Source organism: Macaca thibetana, chromosome 6, assembly GCF_024542745.1.
Source record: "Macaca thibetana thibetana isolate TM-01 chromosome 6, ASM2454274v1, whole genome shotgun sequence".
Taxonomy (NCBI): domain Eukaryota; kingdom Metazoa; phylum Chordata; class Mammalia; order Primates; family Cercopithecidae; genus Macaca; species Macaca thibetana.
This window is the reverse complement of record NC_065583.1, coordinates 141,702,959-141,729,642: the sequence shown is the minus strand read 5'-3', so window position 1 is coordinate 141,729,642 and position 26,684 is coordinate 141,702,959. Positions and strand designations below refer to the sequence as shown.

General features: G+C 42.0%; 1 protein-coding gene across 2 annotated transcripts; it reads right to left on the bottom strand.

Annotated features, from left to right (window-relative positions):
• Nucleotides 1–4,364: 4,364 nt before the first annotated feature.
• Nucleotides 4,365–17,754, bottom strand: PTGER4 (prostaglandin E receptor 4). 2 transcript variants are annotated; one of them, XM_050793429.1, is made up of 4 exons: nucleotides 17,665–17,754; nucleotides 16,277–17,192; nucleotides 12,658–12,749; nucleotides 6,059–6,323 (listed from the first exon to the last, which is right to left on the bottom strand). In XM_050793429.1, the coding sequence occupies exons 2-4, from the start codon at nucleotides 17,147–17,149 to the stop codon at nucleotides 6,230–6,232; spliced, it is 1,059 nt and encodes a 352-aa protein (XP_050649386.1). In that variant the 5' UTR covers nucleotides 17,150–17,192; nucleotides 17,665–17,754; the 3' UTR covers nucleotides 6,059–6,229. The 2 variants fall into 2 exon arrangements, with proteins under 2 accessions (XP_050649385.1, XP_050649386.1); XM_050793428.1 differs by lacking the exon at nucleotides 12,658–12,749 and having other exon boundaries at nucleotides 4,365–6,323.
• Nucleotides 17,755–26,684: the final 8,930 nt, after the last annotated feature.

Genomic DNA, 26,684 nt, shown 5'->3' with positions numbered 1-26,684 from the left:
TGAGTAAAACTTAGCTGTCTTGTATTTTCCCAAGATATTTACTACTTCTTTCTTAATTCTCAGTATAATTATAATTTAGGTTTCAATCTACATTTATGATGATGATGATGATTATTACATTTTAGAGACAGAGTCTTGGTCTGTTGCCCAGGCTGGAGTCCAGTGGTACCATCTTAGCTCACTGTAACCTCAAATTCACGGCTCAATAGATCTGCCTGCCTCAGTCTCCCAAGTAGCTAGGACACAACAAGCACGTGCCACCATGCCTGGATAATTTTTCTTTTTTTTCTTTTTTTTTTTGTAGACAGGATCTCTCACTGTGTTTCCCAGACTGGTCTTGAACTCCGCAAGTGAGACCATGTGGTATTTGGTTTTCTGTTTCTGAGTTAGTTCACTTAGGACAATGGTCTCTAGTTCCATTTGTGCTGCTGCAGAGGACATGATTTCATTCTTTTTTATGGCTGCCCAAGAGGAGTTTGTGCAAGCAATCCTGTCTCATCCTCCCAAAGCTTTAGGATTACAGGTGTGAGCCGTTGTACCTGACCGTATATTCATTATTTGATATGAGTATAATCATTACACATAATTTAGTTCACTTTGTATATTATGTTTATTTTACCTTTCTTCCACCTCTGTTTGTTTTTCATGGAGTCAATAATTGCCTTTTTTAATTCATTAGTTTCCTATGTATATATATATTACTAATTTTTCTAATAGAACTATAATGCTACCCTCAATTTTGCCAAACATCAAATAATCTATTAATTTTCCTTCTTTTTCTTTTTTCTTTTTAGTTTGCTTGTTTTCTTTTGTTTTGAGACAGAATTTTACTCTCTGCCCAGGCTAGAGTGCAATGGTGCGATCTCGGCTCACCCTGTAACCTCCGCCTCCAGGGTTCAAGCAATTCTCCTGCCTCAGCCTCCCAAGTAGCTGGGATTACAGGCATGTGCCACCACGTTTGGCTAATTTTGTATTTTTAGTAGAGACAGGGTTTCTCCATGTTGGTCAGGCTGGTCTTGAACTCCCGAACTCAGGTGATCCACCTGCCTCGGCCTCCCAAAGTGCTGGGATTACAGGGGTGAGCCACTGTGCCTGGCCTTCCTTTCTTTCTTTCCTTCCTTTACTTTCTTTTCTTTCTTTCCTTCTTTCTTTCCTTTCTTTCTACTGTGGGGACATCAGAGAGCCTTCCCTCCTGCCTCAGTCTGGTTTCACTGTGCTCTGCCTATTGCAGAGCTGTTGCGTTGGGTTCTTGTTCATTGTTCTTGGAATTCTTTTTCTCCTCCTTTGTATTAAATCCCGTTTCACCCTTCTCAAGAAAGAGAAATACTTACCTAATTATTCAGATTTTAGTGTGTGGAGTTGCTGTGGTTAAAAGTTCTTAGGAAAAAGTTATGACTGGTGTTCTCTTCTGTTCTTCTCTTCCATGGTGGGAAATGGGGTGGATGGCCTGGCAAGGTAAAGGGAATGGATAAATGATTGAATGGTAGAGATGTTGATACAAGGACCAAAGGCCCAGCTCTCTTTCTCTCTTCCTTTCTGCCAGGGTACTTCCAGTTTGGGGTTAAAGCACCAGCTGTAGCCCAGAGAAACCCCACAGTAAGCAATGGGACCAAATGTTCTCTCTTGTTGTAAGTGTCTTGTTTTTTCTGGTTCCATTTTTCATGTGTCTGGATGACAATCTTGAGATCATAATTGCAGCATCTTAGATTCAGGCTTGGATGTAATGGGGGAAGGGCATGAGGTGGGCCAGTATTGGAAGAAAGCAAACATGGTTTGTTCTGAGACTAGTACAAGTAGTTTAGGAAAAATGAATATTTGTGTAACGGAAATTTTTCTGCATTAACATTTGAGGCCATGTGGATAGCTAACAGTAAATATTACTGTGCCTTGATTTTTCCATGTCCCTTTTGTATTTATTGCCCCTAAGAGAAAACTTGTGGAGAAGACTAGCTATGGTTTGGGAAAGAACTCTTGAATTCTGTGGTCCCTTGGTCAAAGTACCATTTTATTTTTTATTTTATCATTTTATTTTAGATTCGGGGGGTATGTGTGTTTGTTTGTTAAATGGGTATATTGCATACTGGTGGGGATTGGGCTTCAAGTGTACCCAATACCCAAATAGTGAACATAGTACCCAGTAGGTTATTCTTCACCCCTTGCTCTCCCCCACATCCCCACTTTTGGAGTCCCCAGCATCTACTAGTTCCATCTTTATGACCATGTGTACCCATTGTATAGCTCTCATTTATAAGTGAGAACATGCAGTGTTTGCTTCTCTGTTTCTGAGTTAGTTCACTTAGGACAATGGTCTTCACCTTCATTCGTGTTGGTTCAAAGGACATGGACATGATTTCTTTCTTTTTTATGGCTGCACAAAGTACCATTTTTTTCTTTTTTTCAGATGGAGTCTCATTCCGTCGCCCAGGCTGGAGTGCAGAGGCCGATACTGGCTCATGTGATTCTGGGTTCAAGTGATTCTCCTGCCTCAGCCTCCTGAGTAGCTGGCTGCATGCCACCATGCCTGGTTAATTTTTGTATTTTTCTTTTTTTTGAGACAGAGTCTCACTGTATCGCCCAGGCTAGAGTGCAGTTGTGCAATCTTGGCTCACTGCAACCCCTGCTTCCAGGGTTTAAACGATTCTCTTGCCTCAGCCTCCCAAGTAGCTGGACTACAGGCGCCCACCATCATGCCTGGCTAATTTTTATATTTTTAGTGGAGATGGGGTTTCATTATATTGGCCAGGCTGGTCTTGAACTCCTGACCTCGTGATCTGCCTGCCTCAGCCTCCCAAAGTGCTGGGATTACAGGCGTGAGCCACCACGCTCAGCCGATTTTTGTATTTTTAACAGAGACAGAGTTTCACCATGTTGGCCATCCTGGTCTTGAACTCTTGACCTCAAGTGATCCACTTGCCTTGGCCTCCCAAAGTGTTGGGATTGCAGGTGTGAGCCCCTGCACCTGGCCTAAGGTACCATTTTAACAGTCCTGCAAATCTATCTTTTCTAACATACTTGATTTAATTGGTTAGATTGCTCAAAGATTACAATATGGTGTTAAAATTACCTTCTTGTCTGTTATATCCTTTTGAGATGTTAGGACTTAATAGTAGCCGATAAAGAATCAGAACTTTCCTGTGTAGAAAATTCGAAGTTCTCTAAATGGTCTGGAACAAGTGTCCCATAGCAAGAAATAAAAAATAATCTTTGCATTGCATAGCTGTTAAATCTTATAAATAAATATGGAATAGATGATGGAGCAGTGCTGGAATTCATTTTTCTTGGTTGCTAGTTTAAGAATAAATCAGGCTCAACAATGAAAAAGACACTTGCCCCCCAAAAATCATTTGTTGAAGCCCTAACCCCCATTGTGACTATATTTGGAGAGAGGGCCTTTAAGGGACGAATTAAGGTTAAATGAGGTCATAAGGATGGGGCCCTAATCCAGTATGACTGGTGTCCTTATAAGGAGAGAGGCATCGGGGATGTGCTCACCTGGAGAAACGGCTATCTGAGGACACAGAAAGAAGGGAGCCATCTGCAAGCCAAGGAGAGGGGGCTCAAGAGAAACCAACTCTGCTGACACCTTGGTCTTGGACTTTCACCCTCCACAACTGTGAGAAAATAAGTTTCTGTTGTGTAAGCCACCCATCTATAGTATTTTATGGCAGCCTTAGCTGACTAATGCAGATACATAACTCACTCAAAAAATGAACAAAATTTGCATTTAAAAATGTAAAAAGGGCCGGACATGGTGGCTCTTGCCTGCAACCCTAGCATTTTGGGAGGCTGAGGTGGGCAGACTGCTGGAAGCCAGGAGTTTGAGACCAACCATGGCCAACATGGCATGACATGTCTCTCCTAAAAATACAAAATTTAGCCGGGCATGGTGGTGCACGCCTGTAATCCCACCTAGTCAAGAGGCTGAGGCATGAGAATTGCTTGAACCCGGGAGGTGGAGGTTGCAGTGAGCCGAGATTGTGCCAATGCACTCCAGTCTGGCTGACAGAGCAAGACTCTGTCTCAAAAATAAATAAATAAATAAATAATAAATAAATAAATAAATGGCAGTTAAAAAACTGCAAAATGTAAAATATGCTAATTTTAGTAATAATTATTTGAGTCCTTTATATGTCACAAGCTAGGCATAATACTGTCTCAATCCATCACCCATACAAACTGGAGGCTTTGAGTAAAGTGTCATTCTCTACTAAGTGTATCCAAGGCTTTGTACTTTTCTTGCAACATTTCTTTAAAATTATTTCCCAATAAATTTAAAAAATATATAAAAAAGGATATAGATGATGACCTGAAACAACAAACCCCCACCCCACAAGTTTTCCCAAATTGAGGATATGCAACTCAGATTGAATGTGTATATTTATTATAACCTCCAAAATAATTTCACTTGGTACAACTGCTTCTTAAAATCATATCAATATCAGGCTCAGAATTTAATTACAACCAAGCAATTCACAAAAACACTTTGAGCAACAAAACATGCTTAATATTTCTTTGAGAAAGATCCTTCAAATATGTGTACAGCATCACTGGGAGTTACACAAAACTGTTACAAGGTGACCAGTAAGTGCCCCAAATCTGCACTTCTGATATATATGAATGGCTAATGTAACCACATTTGGGAATCTTTACATCTCAAAATAAAGCTCTTTCTGATGCAACTTGCCATCCTTTAAAATTTTAAAGGATGTTCTTGGTAATTCCTTAGGAAAGTAAAACTACACACACTTTCAGAGAAACAATAAGCTGCTTAGATTTTTAAAATTTTTTCTATTATACACTTTAATTATGGGTTATTTATTAAAGACTTTAAAAAATTTACGTTATGCTTTAAAAAGTACCAATTAGTGAGGGAAAAAGTTGAAAACATTTACCAGCATGTTAGGTTCTCCTGAAATCACAGTTTTCTGGATAAATAAATGTAATATCACTAAACAATTTTCACTATGTATTTTATACATAGCCTGGAAAGAATAACATTTTGGACTGTAATTTTCACATCTTAAATAGTATTTTTTTCTTTATCCCTTTGATAATACTAAACTCTTTCTCCTAAAAATTTATATCTATTTTATAGATATCAATCTTACTATGAATTTTCAACTTTGACTAGAACTTGTTTATGAAAAATATCTAACATCTGCAACTTCAGCTGGTTATACTGGAAGGAGAGGGCTTGCGATAATTTTATTATACCTTGTATTAACAATAAACCTTCTCACAGAGAAGAAAATACTTAAAATACCTTAAATCATATGTACAACAATAAAAATTCACATTTCATGCTTTAGTGAGACACTTAAATCATCCATAAGGCAGTCCTCATAGTTTACTGGAATAGAGCCTTTCTAATATCTGGGCCTCTGCTGTGTGCCAAATACGACGAAGCTCTGGATGTTAGGAAAGCAGCCAAACTTCTGCCATCCTCCTCTCCAGTAGAAAAACTGATAGTAGGTCTTCCCAGCCATCAAGTTGTGACCACAATCCTCTGTCATAGTGGGGTATTAACCGACGTGCTGCAGGCCTCAGGACCCATGTGAGTCAACTCGATTGTTTGCAAAGTGCTCAAAAGCCAGGATGTTCTCTAATGTGAGTTGTAGGATGATGATAGCCCTTCTGAGCACAGCTAAATGTGACATGTATGTGTCTATTGCACAGGATTTTATAAGGGTCCAGAAACAGTACTGTATTTCTTTCCTTACCTATTATATACATTTTTCTGATAAGTTCAGTGTTTCACTGGGAAATGTGACTTGCAGGGAGCTCCCCTTAGGGGCAGGCCCAGCCCTGCCGCTCCCACCAACCTCGTCCACCAGTAAGACACTCTCTGAGTCCTGACCCTGTGAAGAGTCTGAGGTCTCTGATATTCGCAAAGTCCTCAGCGAGGTGGTGTCTTTCTGGGCCAGGCCCACGCCAGGAACACCTGGAAGCAAATTCCTGCCTCCAAGGCCATTTTCACTGAGGTCAGGCAGTGAGAGGTCTGGCAGGAGGGTCTGAGATGTACTGCTGATCTCCTTCAGCTCCCGGGAGAAGAAGGAGCGAGAGTGGCCCGACATGGCAGAAGATGTCCTTCGACTGTCTGAGCAGTGCTGTCCGGAGCGCTCTCTGCGGGATCCGCCAATGCGGCAGAAGAGGCATTTGATCTTCTCTATTGCTTTACTGAGCACTGTCTTTCTCAGGAGGATATATATCCAGGGGTCTAGGATGGGGTTCACAGAAGCAATTCGGATGGCCTGCAAATCTGGATTTTTACTGACTTCTCGCTCCAAACTTGGCTGATATAACTGGTTGACGAATACTCGCACCTGCATAAGTGAGATCCGCACATTTAGATTTCATCATTCATCAACTGGGAAAACATATAAATGCTATGTCTACCTTAGCAATATTAAGAACCTGCCTTCATTTCTCAAGTTCCAGGAAAAGAGGAAGCTACATAACAAGCCTCAGAAAAACCAGTCATGGGCTGGGTATGGTGGCTCACACCTGTAATCCCAGCACTTTGGGAGGCCGAGGTGGGTGAATCACTTGAGGTCAGCAGTTCCAGACCAACTTTTCCAACATGGCGAAACCCCATCTCTACTAAAAATACAAACATTAGGCTGGGTGCGGTGGCTCACGGCTGTAATCCCAGCATTTTGGTAGGCTGAGGTGGGCGGATCACAAGGTCAAGAGATTGAGACCATCCTGGCCAACATGGTGAAACTCCATCTCTACTAAAACCATAAAATTTAGCTGGGTATGGTGGCATGTGCCTGTAGTCCCAGCTACTCAGGAGGCTGAGGCAGGAGAATCGTTTGAACCCAGGAGGCGGAGGTTGTAGTGAGCTGAGATCACGCCACTGCACTCCAGCCTGGCAACAGAGTGAGACTCCATCTCAAAAAAATAAAAACAAAACAAAAATTAGCCAGGTGTGGTGGCACATGCCTATAATCCCAGCTACTCAGGAGGCTGAGGCAGGAGAATCGCTTGAACCCGGGGGGGGGCAGAGGTTGCAGTGAGCTGAGATGGCGCCACTGCACTCCAGCCAAGGCCACAGATCTAGAATCTGTTTCAAAAAAAAAAAAAAAAAAAAAAAAAAAAAAAAAAAAAAAAGAAAGAAAAGAAAAAGAAAAAGAAAAACCAGTCACTGGAAAAATGCAATTAATATGTTCTGAGTTAGTATGGCTTTAATATTTTTGTAACTATCTTATGATTATCTTCCCTAGAGCAAAGACAGTATACAAAAATGCAATGTGAGTGCAGGTCACATATGTATAAAGTGTTCTTGAGAAACATTTTATTAACTTCATTTCTGCGAGTGCTTTTAAGTTTTTGTAACTCTAATGAAGTAATTTTTTTTCCCCCAAAAGCTACTGATTTCTCTTATTCCAGCTGTCATTTTACATAATTTAAAGGGAACTCATTTTATAAGTCAGTTAACCATCTAATCATCAGAATAAGGCCAGATTCTTTTATTTTAGTCTAGAAAGAATATGCTGAAAAGTTTTACACCAACAGCAGGATCTCCTGTCACCCAGAATGACCACAGAATAGTTTTCATTTTCTCTATGACTCTGTTCCCCAGTTATAGTAATCACGATGGATGAGTAGGAATTTGCTAAATTTAGAAGGAAGGACATCACATTTCAAATAGACGTAGCTCCACGTGCAAAGTCATGGAAGGATGAAATGATATGTCAACATCTGGGAACTTCAAATGATTCAGCGAATGGAGCATGAATTTGTGTAAACTTACATGATCATTTTATTCCTTAGAGGAAAATGCATTTGTTAAATGTACATGTATATATATTTTTTGAGACCGGGTCTCACTTTGTCGCCCAGGCTGGAGTGCAGTGGTATAATCATTGCTCACTGCAGCCTTGAGCTCCTAGGCTCCAGCAATCCTCCTGCCGTAGCCTCCTGAGTAGCCAGGACTACAGGTGTGTGCCACCGTGCCTAGCTAACTTATTATTTTTGTAGAGATGAGGTCTTTCTATGTTGCCCAGGCTAGTCTCGAACTCTTGAGCTCAAGTGATCTGCATGCCGCAGTCTCCCAAAGTGCTAAGATTACAGGAGTGAGCCACCATGCTCAGCCTCAAATTCACTCTCAAAGTATTATGATTTTTTTTTTGCCTAGATATTACTTCTAATTCCACTGGGATCATTTATATAAAAATCTCATCTGCAATTCATATAGAAATAGTAGGAGTAATTCATATAGAAATAGAAATAGTAGTATCGAAATAAAAATAATTGCCATCTATCTTTAGTAATTATTTACTAATTATTTCTTGCCTTTAGTAATTATTTTAGGTTAGGGAGAAGAGGTTGAGTCTCACAGTCAAGGAAGATACATAAAAACCACAAAAAGGAGCAAGAAGAACTCACAAAAGCACAGCTGGAGCCGTTTAACTAGGGGCAAATATCTCTAACAAGACTTGAGGACATTGCTGCCTTACTATATACAGCATAACAATGAATGACTCATGGTACATGAATCACCTAGAACAGGGATAGTTTAGTTGAGGCTGGTGCCAGTTCACAATGGAAAAGGCGATTCATTGACCATTTGCATGTGTTCTTTTGGCACTTACTAGATGTAACAATATTTGGGTCGGGATATTTCAGAAAGATTTTCAACAATTTGGATAAAAGAAGGAAGTTTAAAATATTTGAAGAAATACGTTTCATTAACCTGCAAAATTAAACTTATATTAAATTTATTCTAGAACAATACTGGATCAGTAACGTAGAACTGCATTTCTATTTCTTCCTTAACTGGAATTTAGATCTTAATTAGCTATAGGTCTCTGATCCTCTATCAAAAGATTTTTGTTCATTTCATTTGTTGTTGTTTTGTTTTGAGAACTTACACTTATTGCAAAATCTGACCTAAACTTATTTTGGCAGCAAAAACTGAACTGAACAGACTGTGAAGCCATTTAGTTCAATTTATTCCACTTAGAGTGAATATTCCTATGTTCTGGTCCAGGAGTACTGTTCCAATTCTGATGAGGATATTACATATTTTGCAATATATTATTGATTACTTCTCTAAAAGCCAAGAAATTCTAAATTCTGAAACTCATCTGCCCCTAAATATTTCGGATATGGGATTATGGGCTTGTAAATCTCAGAGAATAAAATAGTCAAAGCCTCTAGCCAAGATGAAATTAATATCTTGATATTTGGAAGACAGCTAAATCAAGAATGAACTGGAATGAACATCAGTATGTAATATCGCCTCTTAAAATACTTTTAGAAACTATGCTGGGATAAATGATAGTAACAAGGCAAAGCATACTTGATTTAAAAAAAAATCTTTACTAGTAGTAAAATAAAAATAAAATAAAAAATAAAAAAAAATATTTTACTAGTAAAATAAAGCATCTTGGTTTCTTGCTTCCATAAGCTTTGTGGTCTTCAGCTATGTCTGGAAACTCAGCAGTTCCCTCAACTGTACAGGCCTTTTCTCAGATGAGGTATTTGTTACTGAGACCCAGAGCTTTTGAGGAACTTAGGATGTCCCCCGCCCTGTTGGTGGCAATCTGGTCTGGACCTCCATGTTGCCTTTTCTGTTCTACCAGTCTGGCTTTCTGTTTAATCATTATTTCTTGACAATGGAGTTATTGGTAAAAAGCATGAGGTCTACATTTTATTCACATCACGTACTATGTTCCTAAGGGTAGAAGAAATGATGGATTTAAATCTGTTAGTATCAAGTCCTGTGTGTGGTCTCTGGAAAAGACCTACGGCCGGGTTTATGTGAACTTGAGCCTTCAAGCCTCCAGGTGGCAGTGTTGCTCCACTCGAGAGTTTCTGATCCTCCCTCCCTAATAAGCACTGTGTAAAGCCATCTCTGAGACTCGCAGAACAGAATTTTGGTTAAGTCTCAACCTGACGTTTCTGAGATTTTTGACACTGAAAATGTTTTATTGCTGGTTGCTTCTCCTGCGACAACCTCAAAGGAAACATGGCTACTACTGAAAGGAAGAAAAATTTTGAACAGTTAAAATGGAATTTGTAGCCATTCAAAGAAGTATATTAGGAGTTAGCATTTTAAAATTTCTGTGGCCTTTTAGAAAGGTCGGAATGTTGTAAAACAATAATAGGTTGTCATAATCAAAGGTGATGAGAGGCAAGGAAAGAATCATTTCTGTGCCTCATCTTATCTACAGCAGCAATGGATTTTGACTAGCATAGGAGGGAAAGGAGGCTATATTAAAAGTATATTAAAATTATGGAAATGGGGGAGGAAAAGTTTACAATTAGTCCAGGCCACTGAACCTGGTCATTCAATGTCTTTTCAATAAAGGGGAATTCACAGGGTAGCAAAAGTATGAGTTTAAAGAGCAAAAGTTCAAATTTGGGTAAAAACATCCTCAAAAGTTGGTCAAACTGGAAAGAATCAATATGAGTTTTACTTTGCAACATATCTCAGTTGAGACTTACTTCAAGTAGGGAAAGAAAAAAGACAAAACAAACAAAAACTCCACGCATCTTGCAATGTTTGAAAACATATAGCAACCTCTGCTTCACTTTAAATGGGCTACTTGACTTGCTGTTTCCAAGAGGGCAGGGACAACCGCAGTTGAGATGGGAACATCTGGAGTAGTGCTTCAATGTCTTGTGAGCGGGTGAAAGCACTTTTCGGAATTCTTGTCTAACAGGCCCTATACGTTACACGACTAAACAAGTTCAGGCAGTTTTCAGTGTTGGAGGAGTGTGTTGCTGATAAAAAACCTCTGAGTCAGGACGGAAAAAAATCATTAAAAAACTCACTGAATACGGCCGGGCGCGATGGCTCACGCCTGTAATCCCAGCACTTTGGGAGGCCGAGGCAGGCGGATCACCTGACATTGGGAGTTTGAGACCAGCCTGACCAACATGGAGAAACCCTGTCTCTACTAAAAATACAAAATTAGCCGAGCATGGTGGCGCATGCCTATAATCCCAGCTACTTGGAAGGCTGAGGCAGGAGAATCGCTTGAACCCGGGAGGCGGAAGTTGTGGTGAGCTGAGATTGTGCCATTGCACTCCAGCCTGGGCAACAAGAGGGAAACTCGTCTCAAAACAAAAACAAAAACAAAAAAACTCACTGAATACTAATGACATATCTCCTTTCTTCCAATTTTAAGTATTTTTCTTAGTAGCTGCTAATGTGTATATGTGGTTTGTTGTTCATATTGGCATATTACAGTATTCTAAATTATTTTATTTTAGAAAGAGTCTCACTGTGTCACCCAGGCTGGAGTGCTGTGATACAAACATGGTCATTGCAGCCTCAACCTCCTGGACTCAAGCAATCCTCTAGCCTCAACCTTCCAAGTAGCTGGGAAACAGGCACATGCCAACACACCAAGCTACATTTTAAAAATTATGTTATTCACACCTTTTTAGGATGATTAGAGATTAGGGTTCAGGAGCAGTGGAACATAACTTGCAGAAAATGCAATCAGTTCAGAAGAAGACGTGGTGACAAGAAAGCTGTAAGGAGGCTATATGCTATAGAGATAGATGCCCAAGCTTTGGAAGCAAACAAGCCTCTGTTCAAATCCTGGCTCCACTCCTTATAACATAGGTACAAATGATCAAAGTGCTTAGCACAGCGCAGCGCCTATCATAGAACAGGTATGTTGGCTCTCATTACGTTTTTTGAACCCATATGTGGAAGCTTGCCCAGTGTGGAATATAGCAATAATTTGAAAACTGTAGCTTAGAGGTAGCTTTGGGATACAGTTAATAATATGACATCAAAAACATGTACTTCCTACTTAATAATCTTTTTGCAGGGAATGTTGAAGAAAGAATGTTGAATTCTTGATTAGACAGATTTAGTAATCGACTGTCAAAACAGTAGTAATGCTTTCCAGTAAGTGACAAGATCTGTAGCTGGATTTGAATGTGTGTGCTACTTGTTCTGTTCCAAGCACATAAAAGGAATTATCTGTATGTGCTCAGTTATCTCACTGCCTTGTGAAGAGTCCAAAATTGACACAGCTGTTACTAGAAGTTCTTATCACTTTCTTTTTTTCAAGTAAAGAATAGTGGAAAGAATTCTTGACTGGGTGGTGTGTAGGAGAGCTTGGTTCTTGTTCCTTCTAGGCCACTAACTGGCCATTTGTAGAAGGCAAGTTAAATTTCTACAGGCTTTATAGGTCAACCTCTACACTGAATGTTTCTTTTTTGTTTTGTTTTGTTTTTTAAGCTCTCACATTGAATACTCTAATAAGAGACTACAAGAATCACTTCAGCGCTGAGAAAAAAAAAACTTGTTAGGAGATATTCAATACAAACAAATTGACAGGTCAGCAAAGCATGGTGAAATGAGCATTAGATGAGGACTCACCTATAGCTACCCTGTAAGTTGCAGAATGATATAAATTCTTCATTTGCAGCTGGGAAAACTGAGGTGTAGAGAGAGTGAAAATACTGGTCAGCCCTACTTTCTCCTTAGAGCTTTTCAAGATTCAAATGAAATGCTAGATGTGGAAATAACTTACTTTTATGGAACTCAATAGTCTTCAAGTTACTACTACTGGGTCTACAATTTCATGTTATGACTTAAAACTTGCTTCTGGGCATTGCCATTTTTTAAACTTAGCCAAATTTATTTGAACAAATCCAGTCTTTTAGATTCTCTTGTAGTCATACCCAAATGTATGGCATTTCTCTTGTATGTGTAGATATGCTTCACACTCATCTGACATCCCATCAGTTGTTTTATGACTCCACTTCCAGTTTGCCTACAGTAAACAAAAGTATATCTATTTACAAAGTTTTCATCTGTCCTTATAAACTTTTGCTGATCAAATGCTGGTGAAAGCTTTATAGAGACGACGAGTTTACAGTAGGGAACCAAGTAAACACTCACAGGAAGTATTTTCCTAAGAATCTAAGTTTTACTTCACCAAGGCAGAAGATTAATCAAATTAGCCATTCTGCCCCTAGCTGAGATAAATATTTGTTACTTCAGAGTTAAAAAATAAAAGAAACAAGTAAGCAATAAATACAGTTTTGGGTTGCTTGTGTATGGGGGAAAATGCCCTTCCAAACCCTATAGTAACTGTTTAGCCCTGAGGCAAAATATTTGATTATAATAATCATCTTAATATTCATTAGTAACTGAAAAATTAGGCACTAGAAATTCATCTAGCTACAGCATTTAGCACCAGGACCTTAAGGGGCTGTCTTGCTTGCATATTTCTAAAGAATGCAGTCCTTTTTGTTTATCTGAAATGTAGACTCTCACTTCTTGTTCTCACAAAATTTTGGAAGTTCTCACTTCCAAAATTCTCCTATATTTTAAAAAACCCTGAGACTGGTTATAAATAGAAGAAAGGACAAAATGACAAGAACCACCTACCCATTACAATATCTTGTCATGTGATGTTCCTTGTAGATCATACTTACACCTTCTCTGATCATTCATTATGACCCAGTTCAAAGAATTCTGAAGGTTCAGCACAGTTCCTTATATCCACAACTAATTTCCCAACCTTTCTCAAATTTCTACTCCAATCTTAGCTCTATTTATGAAACATGTATATTTTGGATAGCAAATTAAATTTTATTTTTTATACTAAACTCAATACCAACCCCCTCTAAGAGCTGTAGTTCTTTCTTCCCTGGTGTCCAAGAGGCAAAACCTTGGCTGCTTTTCAATGGCTGCTTGTTTTCCTTATGTATTATATCAAGCTTTCTGAAATTCCAAGTAAGCTATATTTGCTTTGTTAGCCTTTCCAAAGCATTTAAAATAATTCCAACGCTTTGATTTTCCTTAAATGGGATTAGCAACCACTTGATTTGATAAAATTAGATGCTTCATTAGTTTCTTTGGAACTGAAGATAGGCTCATCTGCTTTCAATATCAGAGAGTTCTGAGCTTTAATCTTAATTTATAATATGAATATGAAAACATGAAAAAAGAAAGTTGTAAAAGGAAGCCAAGGAAAACTGTATTTGCAGAAGGGTTTTCGATTAGTTCAGTAATTGCTGAATTGTGGGGGGGTGGGGGGGTAGTATAATGAACCCATCATTTATCACTGATTTATAAACCGATTCTGAAATTAGATTTTAGTACCCAAAACTAAGGGCGACAAACTGATGCCACTGCTATTTGTAGGATTCCTTATTTCTCAAAAAGCTACATAAATACTTGACTAATGGGATTACTTCTTAATTGAGCTAGTTTCAATTTTCAGGTTAAGATTACTGAAAATTTACATCATGTTACTAACATCATACAGGTGAACAGTATTTCTTGTTAGTTAAAATGTGGTTAATCTGCAAACCACAAATACAGCTCCTATAATTTCTCGCCTCTAGGTCCTCAAATAATTTTAAGGCTTTGTGTAAGGGCCCTGAATCTTAGGTCCAGGTCTACCACTTCAGCCCACGAGGTGAATTAAGCCTTGTATGTCTTTCTAGATGTTAGAAGAAAATAATTCATCCGTGGCTGTGCAGAAATCCATAGCTTTACAGGCTTACTTCCAACCAAAACACATGTAAAGTATGTGCATGTTGCTAACCTTCTAGCTCTAATTCCTCTGTCCCTTTAAGTGGATGTTCTGAGAATAACAACCATTCACTTTGTCATTTACTGTTTTGTAAAACACAAGGCAGAGGCCCAGGAACAGGGGCCCCATCAGGAGCAGAGTTGTTTTTGTCCAAAATCTCACTTTATTCTAGGTTGCCATTACAGACAATAAAATGTATTTATGTGGCTCAAGTGTGACTTAACTCTGTAAATTATATTGGGTCCTGGAATGGCTTAAAGGCTCTTATGGCCAATTATATTTATTACTGTTTATACAAATTGGTAAGAAGCTACTGTATTCTGGCTCTCAGCCCCCTCTAAGTTCCTTCCATTTACAGTCACTTTTATCAGAGATATAATATTTCTACACCAAAGATCCCTGGACAGTATTAATAAGGAAAAGGAAGGAATAATAGCCTATTACATTTTTTTTTTCTCTTGTTCCCAATAAGCATAAGAAAAAGCAGTTATCTCTTTTTGAGTTGGTAGTTTAGAATTTCCAGGAATGTGGGTTTTTGGAAGATGGAAGAACTCATAACTAGTTGCTTTCAAGAGAAACTCTAGATAAAGTATTGCATTCTTCTGCCCATCTGCTTCTGGTGCATTCCATTTTAGTCAGAGGCAAAGTAAAGAACTAGGTAGGGTTTGAGCCTTTCTGTTTATCATATTTTAAAAGTTAATCCAAAGGCAATTCTTAAAAGATGAACTAAAAATGAAGTGTACCAAAACTCCAACCCACGCTTTACAAAGGCCAAAATGAGAAATGTTCTAGGAGGGAGACGTGATGTAATAACACATGAGCTGGGTCTGGCCTCAGACAGGCCAAAGGTCCATTACAAGCTGTAGAGCTTTGGCTTGAAGAAACGAAGACAGCCATCTCTAAATCTCGGTTTCTCTAAAATGGTACTGTTTCTTGCACAGTTGTAGAGAATTCAAATCCCATACCCCATGTATACCAGCTTTTCCATAATTAGTCACCCTGAGAAACTTTGCTTTCCTGGACTACACAGAATGAAAGAAACTGAGTCTGGACCCTGCCCCGTGTATGAATTAGAATTTGTGTGCTTTAAGCTGCCCTCCCAGGGCACACCATGGTAGAGCAGGGAGCCTAGCTTGACTCTGTAGGTTTGGCTGGATTATTTTAAGCATATCATTCACTCCCTCAGTGAAGTGAGGGAGTTAGACTAAAACACCTCTTGATATCTCTTCTAGCTTTAAAATTCTACGCAATCCACCGGGGGGAAAAAGTCAAAAAAACTTGCATAAATCAAAACACCAAAAACCCCACTTTCCTTAGAAATGGTTTACAACGAACAGATCACCATCCCTGACGTTTCAGGTTCTGCAGTTCACAGTTCACAGTACGGAGGAGTGGGCTAAGTTACACTACAGCAGGTTCCCCTCCACATCTAACAGAGGGGGTGGGGGGTTTTCTTGGAAGACTCGGCCAATGTCAGGCAGCGAGGGGTAAGGACTGTCCCGGTAGAGAAAAAAACCCAGGCTTTCGGGAACATAAACTGGGGGATGTGGGGGCAAAACACCTGCTAAATCTCATTAGGACTGGGACTTCAAAGAGGGTTGGGCCCGCTCTGAGAAAGTGTGGGAATCCCAGCCCCGACCTAAAGGAGACACGTTCACTGCCAAAGACTGAGAGGGAAAGCGGGGAGCGGGGAACGGAGGAGGGAGGTGGATGCGAGAAAAGGGCCGGGTGGGGCCCCAGCCCTGGTCACTCACCACGAGCGGGATGGAGCAGATGAGCACCACCAGGGAGGTGGCAATGAGTAAGATGACCATCTGGATCTCGGCGCCCGCGATGCGGCGGAAACTCCGGCGGCGGCGAAAGTCGCTGAGGCGCGGCAAGCCTGGGGAGGCGGCGGGGTGGCCCCGGGAGACAACCGAGGTCACGGCCGTCGCGGCCGCATGGTGCTGCTCGGTGCCCAGCGAGGTGCGGCGCATGAACTGGCGGTGCATGCGGAGCAGCGCGCCGCACACAAGCACGTTGCAGAGGACGGTGGCGAGAATGAGGAAGGAGCTGAAGCCCGCGTACATGTAGGAGTAGGCAGCGTGCGCCGTCACGTTGGTGGTCCAGTCGATGAAGCACCAGGTGTCTGGGTACTGCAGCCGCGAGCTACCGAGGCCCATGTTGGGCAGCGCGCAGAAGAGCACGTTGGACGCATAGACTGCAAAGAGCGTGAGGCCCGCCAACCGCTTGTCCACGTAGTGGCTGTAGAAATAGGCGTGGTTGATGGCCAGGTAGCGCTCGACACTCATGGCGCAGATGATGCTAAGGCCGGACAGGCTGAAGAAGAGCAGAATGAAGGTGCTGTACTCGCACAGAGGCTGGCCCCCGGGCCATTGGCCCTTCATGTACGTGGCGATGGTCACCGGGCTCACCAGCAAAGTGCCCAACAGGTCGGTGACAGCCAGCCCACATACCAGCGTGTAGAAGGTTGTCTCCTTCTGCTCCTTGCGCGACTTGCACAGCACCACGATGGCCACCAGGTTGCCCACCACCCCGAAGATGAACATCACCGCCGGGATGGTCACTGGGCTGTTCAGCCGGTCGGGGCTCAAGGAGGTGGACGCATTGACCCCGGGAGTGGACATGATAGTGGCTGGCGGTGCGCAGCCTTGGAGTGCAAGGCTGGGTCTGGGGATGGTAGAAGAGAGACAAAGCTGCCGTGAGCGGAAATTACCACTTGTAAGGTGTCAGACCCGCGCCCAAGAAACGATACACTGATAAGCCAAGGGGAGCAACTCGATCCTACTTTCTGGATTGTAGCCACTTACCAACTGCGGCCACCAAAATCTCTAGGCTCCTGATACGTCCTGCCAGCAGCACACTCTTGCTGACATTAATATTTATAAACTGCTTCTCCCATTCCTCTTCCTCCCCTCAACCCAACTCACTCCATTGCCAAGATGAATAAGAGCCATCTCAAGGGAAAAGTAGCTCCCTATTGCTATTCCCGATAGATTCTGAGTCAATGAAATTCTCACTGAAAACAAGTTACAAAAGCAATTTGGAGAGCGCGCTCTTCCCTTCTTGGCTCTCTTCGGCGAGCGCCTCATCTCCGCGTTCGCTACCCGTTGACCCCAACGCCAGCCCAACGCCATCTCACCTGTAGCAGCAGCAGCGGCGGCAGCCTCGCGAGCCCCCAGGGTCAGCTCTCAGATGTCCTGGCCCGCCTCCAACCTGCTTTCACCTTGTCCCGCTCAGTCTGGAAATTGCCAAACCTTCGGCTTCTCAGAGCCGGTCTCAGTGGCTGCCGATTTTTGGACACTGAGGTCAGAGTTGCCAGCTTTCAAAAACTTGGGAAACAAGAGGGGCAGCTGGATGGGTCAGTGAAGAACGGTGCTGGATTTCTTGTTCGCTATTTTTTTTTTTTCCTTCAAAGACGAGTCCCAGCTTCGCAGTGCCCGCTGGTCTCGTCCGCTGGAGGACAGCGTTCAGGTGTGAGGCCACGCGCGCAGGTGGCGCGGAGCCTCGGTCCCCAGTTCTGGCCGCCCTCCGCCCCAGCCACGGGCAGCTCGGGCAGCTACCGGAGTTTGCGGCTGCCGCTGAGGCCGCTCCTGGCTACCTGGGGGCGGCTCGGGGTCCACTCTGCCCGAGGCTCTGGCCTGGGGCTGTTCATCTTCCTCTCGGGCTGCCGGGCTTAGAGCTCCGCTCTCGCCTTTCCACCCTCTGTACAAACTTTTCTCCTCCTCCAAGTTTCCCTGGCGGAGGCGGAGGCAAACCGTGCGCTGCCCGGATGCCCATTGGCCGGATTGGAAGGGGGCGGAGCGCGTCCTCCCTGGGCGCCGCTGGGGAGCCCGGCGGGGGGCGGTGTTCGGGCTGGGGCGGGGCTGGGCTGCGTGGGGCGGGGCGGCTCCCGTGGTTTTCCCGCCCCCTGAGCTGCGGAGTGGGAGCCGGGAGGAGACCCTGGGAAGCCCCGGTGCTTTCCCCGGCAACCGCTTAGCCGCTCCTGAACTCGGCTTCCAGTGGGGCTACCATTGAAACCAGCGACCCTTTCCGCCTTGCTGCCTGCCGCTTGGAGTGGACTATTTCTTGAACCTCCTGCCCGCAGGCCGCAACATCTAGGTCGTGGAAGAGAGGGCAGTTGCTTTAGCATTCTACCTAGGGTTGGCCGAGAGAGGAGGAGAAATGGGGTGTCTGTGTGCGCTAGCGCGTGCGCCCCTGGGTTAGACTTGGGTGCGCCCAGCGGACGTGGTAGGTGGGTGAGTGGGTACCAGGTTGGGCGGGGAAATAACGAAGAATCCATCCTCTCACCATAAAAGGAGTTGGAGTAATTTGGCAGTGACCGGGCTGCGGGCTGCGCTTGGTAGGGCACCCCAGGCGAAAAAGGAAAAAAAAAAAAAAAAAAAAAGAGGAGGAGACAGTGACTGCAGCCTCTCCCGGCGCAGGTGGCAGAACCTTGCAGCTTTCGAGAGGTGGAGCCTTGGTGGGGTTGGGAGGACTGCCTAACTGCGATCTTTTTCTCCATTCTCTTTCCGGGGAACTTCTCCGCCCTGAAAGGGTAGAGTGAACTTCATGCCTTCGGCCGTGTTATACTCGTTAGACCCCATTCACCATAAATCCTTTGAAAGACTAGTGGAGGGTGAGAAGGGGGTTTGAAAGTCACTGGGGTAAAGGAATTCTCCAAGCACCACCTCATGATTAATTCTTGGAAAAGCCTGTTTGCGCGGCCCTTACAATTAGTTTGACTTGTCTAATGGTGAAGTTTTTCTCTGTACTCCTTCTACTCTGTTTTCTAAAACTAGAACTAAAAACTTAAAAAATTGTAAAACTTCATGGTGTAATTAAAATCCCTTTACCTTTTTTTTTTTTTTTTTTTTAAGTAAGATTGTGTGGCCCTATTGCACAATTTAAATTCCTGGAAAAACCTCTTCCCATCTGCAGTGTACAGGCATTTTAACGTATGTCTCCTCACAGGGTAAGTACATAACTGGATTCTTTTATATGATAAGCAGGTACCCATTTCTTAAATGTTATTTCTTGAATGAACAAACCTCCTAACTGGTTCTTCAGTTGGTCTCAGCAACACATGGGTAATAGGAGAAACTAAGAGGACTTTCCGATTTCAAGTAATTACAGGTCATAAAATATCCAGAATCATATTTACTTGCATAAGGCACTATATGGATATATTAAAATAGAATTGTTCTGTTTATACTATTAATAATATCAGAAGGAAAAATACATATTTGTTAGCCAGTATTAAAAAGATTGATGGTGATTGGTCATTTTCTTAGAATCTTCTTTAATCAGCACTCTAACTACTTCTGTTGTTGATGCTTCCTTTGAACAGTAACCTCTAGGACTGTGTCAGCACAGAAAACAAATCAACATTAGAGAAAAGGAAACTGCACACTCTGCGCCGTTCCTCACTAACCGCATTGCTTTGCTATCACTCATGTCAGTTGCTTGTCAGTAAATATATGGAGGGGAGGCTGGGAAGTTCCTTATACTCACTTTCTGCTAATACAAATATATTTTTTTTCAGTTTTCTTTCCATATGAAGCTTGTAAAAGAGACAACAATTGGTTGCTATTTATTAATTTAAGTATGATGAAGAATATATTACATATAAAAACAGATGCTGCTGAGATAATTAATAACTGTTACAGGTATTAGCATGTCATTGACAAACCAGACTTGTTATCAATTGAGCTATTCTTCTTACTAGTCCTTTGAATTTTCTTTCTACAGTAGCTTTAGGAAGAAGAAAAGTAAATAACCTAATACTCAATACTAAAAAATTGTAATGAGGTTTATCTGTAGTCTTTTTTGTTATGTGATTCTTAAAACTTAAATGTAGCTTTCAAAAGTAGAAGTTGAAAGTTTCGGTAACAAATTATTTTATTTTCTTAGTTTGAAAAACTAGGACAGTAGAATTCAGTTTCTCTCACACTCTGCCAGGAATTTGCATTGCAAAAGGAAAGGAAGAATTGCCATAATTATGTGGGCAATTCTTGTCATTTTTTTTCAATGAAAAGATTTTTATTCTAAGCACTTTTAAAATTCTCCCTCGCAGTTTCTGCCACAATCCCTGCTTCTCTATGCTGGAAGACCCCAGTTCAGTTCTTTAAAACTGTCGTTAAATAGCTCTGAAGGTTTGACCTACTCCAGGAATTGTCTGATCAGTTTGATTGCTCTGTTCTAGCTAATTATTTGACTACTTTTTTGAGTAAACATATTCAGGTGGGAACCCATTTGTAAACAAAGGCTGCTTGGGAGCTAGTAATCACTTTTAGTTTTCCTTGGATCAAAGGAAATATGGGACAGACAGGACCTGGGCTCAGCCAGCAGGAGTGGGGTGAGAAAGGGGATCATTTCCAGGAGGAAGGCAGCAGGATGAGTCAGATCTGGCCTGGACCCCTTCCTGAGCCACAGCTGGCAGGATCTTAGAGCATTCCTGAAGCACTAATATTCATGTAGCAAAGCCTGGGCAAATTGTGTTTGCTTTTGTCTTTCATGACAGGCCATGCAGAGACTCAAAACAGAGTGTGAAAGGCATCTATCAGGTACAAATAACAAAGTACCCTTGGACACATTTACCCTCTACAGGCTCATCCAGTTGGTTCAGTGGATTACAAACATGGCATTCACCTAACCCTAAGATGACTGCCCTCCCTTTTTAGTGGTACATTTCAAATGTGTGGCCTCTTAATTATTTTCATTTTCTAAGCATTTTCTAAGCATGATTTTCATTTTATGCTGAGTCCAATGCCTGGAGCTGACACCTATCAGTGGTGTGATTAACTCCCCAGCATCTTCATGTGGCGATAAACTACTGCTGTGGAGGCTGGCCACTACCTACTGATTGCTTCAGGCTGCCCTGACAGCCTGCTCTGACAATTACATTCCTCAAAGTAATAGCTTCCTGTTCTTTTATTCTGCTGTCTCCCCTTTTTTCCCTCCAGTTTCACTACACCCCCATGTGGATTGGACCAATGGACAAAGAAAGGAGATTATATACCTGCAGTGGCCCTCCCCCCTTTTTTTTTGAGATGGAGTCTCACTCTGTCACCCAGGCTGGAGTGCAGTGGTGCGACTTGGCTCACTACAACCTCTGCCTCCTGGATTCAAGCAATTCTCCTGCCTCAGCCTCCTGAGTAGCTGAGATTACAGGCATGCACCACCATGCCTGGCTAATTTTGTAATTTTAGTGGAGATGGAGTTTCACCATATTGGCCAGGCTTGTCTCGAACTCCTGACTTCGTGATCTACCCCTGCTTCGGCTTCCCAAAATGCTGAGATTACAGGCATGAGCCACCATGCCCGGAGTGGCCTACTTTTGAAGATACAAGTGGAGAAATAAAGTCTTACTAGTTCAGGAGTCTCTGTACAGGAGGAAGGACCTTCTGATTATATTTCAGTTTCTTCTCATACCCAAATTGCTGTATGTTTTAGCAATGTGGAGGATGCACAGAAACTTCCTAGCTTAATCAACAACAGCAGCATCACCTGTAGCTCATGTTAGTTTATCACTTTCCATAGCACTTTGACACTGGTGTTCACATGCGCTTTTATTAGCAACCCCCTGAGGAGGTTAGGTAGGTGTGACAGAGACTGCTGTGTTTCACCAAATCTTGTTTCCATTTCCTCTGGAACACATAGCTTGGTATTATTTCCCAAACTGACTTCCTGTGGTGAGGTGCAGCTCATGTGACTGAATTCTCGCCAATGGAATAGAGGTAGAATTGATGTATGCCACTTCCAGGCTTGGTCCCTAAAAGACCCTGGTCCTCTGTGCTATCTTTGGTCCTCTGCCAACATAGTACAGGTCCCGGGTATATGGCAGAGCCACTAGATAGAAGGTGACCTGGCCTCTGAATGCCTATATGGATCTCATTCAAATCTCAGCAGCCCTCACTGGATGATGAAGTGAATGAGAAATAATCTACTGAGATTTGGGGGGCCCCTTGTTTCAACAATTAGCCTATGTCGACTAATTTAGTACGGTTGATGTCATCTTCCTTCAGTGAGTGAGAATGTGGGCACAGAGATTCTACGTGGCTTGCTCAGAGTAACAAGAATTAGTAAGAATAGCTGAAATTTATCCAGTGCTCAGCCTATGTGAGACATCATGCTAACTGCAACATGCATATGCTGTCGAATTCTCACAGCAAACCTATGAGGAAGGTACTAGGCAGTCAGATGCCCCTTTCACAGATGAGCAAACCAAAGTTTGGGTAATGAATGCTGGGAGTGTTTTTTTTTTGGTTTGTTTTATTCTTTTGTTTTTGTTTTTTTTTTGGCAGGGTCCCATTCCGTCACCCTGTCACCCAGGCTGGAGTGCAGTGGGGCGATCTTGGCTCACTGCAACCTCCACCTCCTGGGCTCCAGTGATCCTCAGCCTCCCAAGTAAGCCAGGACTACAGGCAGGTGCCACTATGCCTGGCTAATTTTTGTATTTTTTGTGGAGATAGGGTTACCCCATGTTGCTCAGGCTGGTCTCGAACTCCTGAGCTCAAGAGATCCACACGCCTCCACCTCACAAAGTGATGGGATTACAGGCATTAGCCACCACACCCAGACCAGGTGTTGTCAGTTTTGAAAGGCTGCCCAGCAGCTGAACTCCTTTTCTGTTAGTAAGAATCTTCCATTGCATAATATTATTTGGAGGCAAGACCTAGCCTGCCATGAGAGAAGCTAAATGGGCTGGATTTTCTCCTTCCATCCCCTGCCAGGGCTTGAGCATATGACCTTTGCTTGGCTTATCAGATACCACTGTTTAGAAATTTAATCTTGAAGGAGTGGCACAAAGACATAAGAGCAATTTCAGAAGTCATTCACAGCAGCAGTTTGTTTGGGGCTCGTGGTGTCAAGGGTCCTGTAGTGATAATGGCTGTTGGTTGAGGCATGCTAACTACTTGGTTAGGATGGTGCAACCTTGGCTGAATTTCCTGCTGGCAGCCTTCCTGTTGACTCTTTGTGTAATTGGTTGTCTTTCCAATAAATTACTTTCCTACTTATATTGACCATGCTCAGTTTCTGTTGCTTGCAAATAATAAGCCTACCCAAGACAGAAAAATTGAGTAAACTCTCTAAGATCACAGTTCTGATAAATGGTAGAGCAAGGATTTTAATCTAGGTCTCCTTGATCCCCAAACGTGTACCCCTAACCTCTATGTATCTTAACGTAAACTCGACCTCAAACCACATAACTCTTAGTCCTCTTTTTTCTCCCTCATTGCCTTTGGGATAGAGATAATCTGGGTTCAAGGCCATAGTAGGTAAGTTGCCTAAGGCTTAATAAAAAGGAGTTTTCATTAAATGGATCATTTCAAAGATGAAGTAATATAATACAAATAAGGTGTCTGGTACATATTAAAACGTTAAAAATATTAGCCTATTATTAGTTATGTTTTCAAAATTCACTTCTAATGATTGTGTAGTTTTTGGCCATAATGTATTTAGAGGGCATTGTGATAAATTGAATATATATAACTTTGATGGAACTGATTTTTGCCTGGGCCTAACCCCAAATATCCAAAGACTGGTTGTGTACGTAACCACAAAGAAGGAATTAAGATAATTATTTAGATAACTTAGACAACCCCTCCCTTCCTTTTGATGAGAAGGAAAGAATTACTTTCAGTGAGATGATTTCTATTGCCTACTTACACTGCATAAATTCAGTAAGATTATTGCTTAGGGGCACATTTAGTATTGACTATGTAATTACAGTGTAGCTGTTACGGAGGAAAATTAGTGAATTTTACCCCAGACACAGAATTCACCTGGTTTTCTCCCAGAATATGTTTCTAATTTTTAATTTTGAGATGTCTGTAAGAAAAACGGAGGCACATTTATTTGGAGAGATGAATGCGAATCTGCCTGGAAACAAGGAATGAGTATGATGGCATTAAGCGGGTGGGGTGGGGTTGGGGGTGGGAGGGAGAGTTGAGAGAAGGACTTTTTCAGTTAAAGTGGAAAGAAAAAGAACAAATGTCTTTGTAAGCAAAGATGTATTCAGGAAGGAAGCTGCTCTTTGACAAAGGACTCAGGTTGCCTTGTCAGAGACTATAGCTACGGAGTCCATTTCCCTGGCATCAGCTTATCTTGAGCACAACTGGGACCCTGTCTTGCAAAGACTGCCAGTGCTCTAGCACAATCCTTGGCACAGCAAGAGTGGCATGAGCATTCAAGAAATTAACCCCTTGATCTTTGTGATCCATACAAGTTCCATTTTGCAGCTAGTCTCAAACAATCTCTTTGCTTATAATACCTATATACATGTAGATACACACCTAACCTGAAGACGCATGGGCACATGTCACTGCCCTCACCCCACCAATAAACATGTTCCTCATGCATTTTCAGACATAGTTCTCTCCAGTTGACCTAGAACACAGAGAAGTGTGATGTTTTCATTCTCCAGTGAGCAGGGGGCATTTGCCTGGTATACTCATTGTGCTTGAGCTGGCCAACCACAGAAATTTCTTCCTTTCTTCTTTCCATTCATTCATCCATTCAACAAGTGTTTATGGAGAGCCGACTGCATATAACTCTGTGCTAGCCTCTGAGTTCGCTCACTGAATAAAATAAATAGTCCCTGCCCTCATATAGCATACTGTGCAGTAGGGGAAAGCTTTCAGTCCAGAAATGGAAACAGACATTGAATGTACAAATAAACACACACAAACATACATTTACACACTCTGATCAATGCCGTGAAAGAAAAGAACAAGACAGATTTCCTTTAGATTTGAGATCAGGAATGGACATTCTGAGGAAGTGGCACATTCTGAAGAAGGGTATTGTTTGTTTCTCTTCAAAATACCTCTCTTGTTAACAACAAGAATAGTTTCTCTTCCACCCCAAGACCAGGAAGCAGTAAGCACTTTCTGGCTCCAGGCCTCATATCTACTCTGATGCCTCAGAGAAGACGGTTGAGATCCTTCAGACTAAGAACTGGAGCCCAGAACGTTTTTGGGAATTCAGAGAGTGCATCTTGAGGAAACTAGGAACTGGATATGTGTGAGTGAGAAGCTTTGAAATATAGGAAACTATTCAAGTTTGAAAAGAGGAACTTATGACTCAAGAGAATCTGTCACTTAACTGTGTTGCCTAGTGAACTCCTGCAACAGAAGTCCAAATCTCTTAACTGGTGGGGAGGAGAGATGAAGTAGCGTTGTTTTCTGACGATAATACCAATATCACAATCTGTTGAAACTCAAGCCAAGAATTAGTTTTAGGCCTGGTGTGCTCCTTGCCTTCCAGGTTAATGGGTTTGGATCACAGAGGAAACTCAAGAGTTAAAACTCTGCTGCAGTTTAAGAAGATCTGAAGATGTGAAAGTCTGAGGAAAGTCAGCTCCTTCAAAATAAATGAATTAGACGAGCTGGTTTTTTTTTTTTGTTTGTTTGTTTGGTTCTTGTGTTTTGAGACAGAGTCTCACTCTGTCACCCAGGCTGGAGTGCAATGGTGGGATCTTGGCTCACTGCAACCGTCACCTCCGGGGTTCAAGCAATTCTCCTGCCTCAGGCTCCCAAGTAGCTAGGATTACAGGTGTGCACCACCACGCCTGGCTAATTTTTGTATTTTTAGTAGAGATGAGGTTTCACCACGTTGGCCAGGATAGTCTCGATCTCCTGACCTAGTGATCCACCCGCCTCAACCTCCCAAAGTGCTGGGATTACAGGCGTGAGCCACTGCGCCCAGCCAACTTATGCTTTTTTTTTTCTTTTTAAAAGCTACAGTGTTTGATGTAACAACAAAGGAGATTTGATTTTTCATATGAATACCATTTTTGTTACTATAAGTTTTTCTGATGCCAAATTATATTTTGAGTATATTTTTAAAGAAAATTATTGATTGTATGTTAAAAGAGTCATAAAATTTGCCTAAAGCAGATCTGTAGAAAGATTAACTTGTTTAATCTAACCAAAGAAAAGTAAGTGCCTATTGAAGACATCTAATTTGAGGGCTGAGAAATCAAATGTAGACTTTTTTCTCTGAATCCTGAATTAATGTAAAAGTGTCAGCTGTTAAGAACTAATAAATTTTTGAAATTTTGGTGGCTGAACAGCATACACTTCTCAAAATTATCTTGCTATCTTAATGATATGTCTTAGTCTCTGATCATATCCCATCACTGCTGCAGGGATTTGAAAAGATATGAAGTCAGTACAT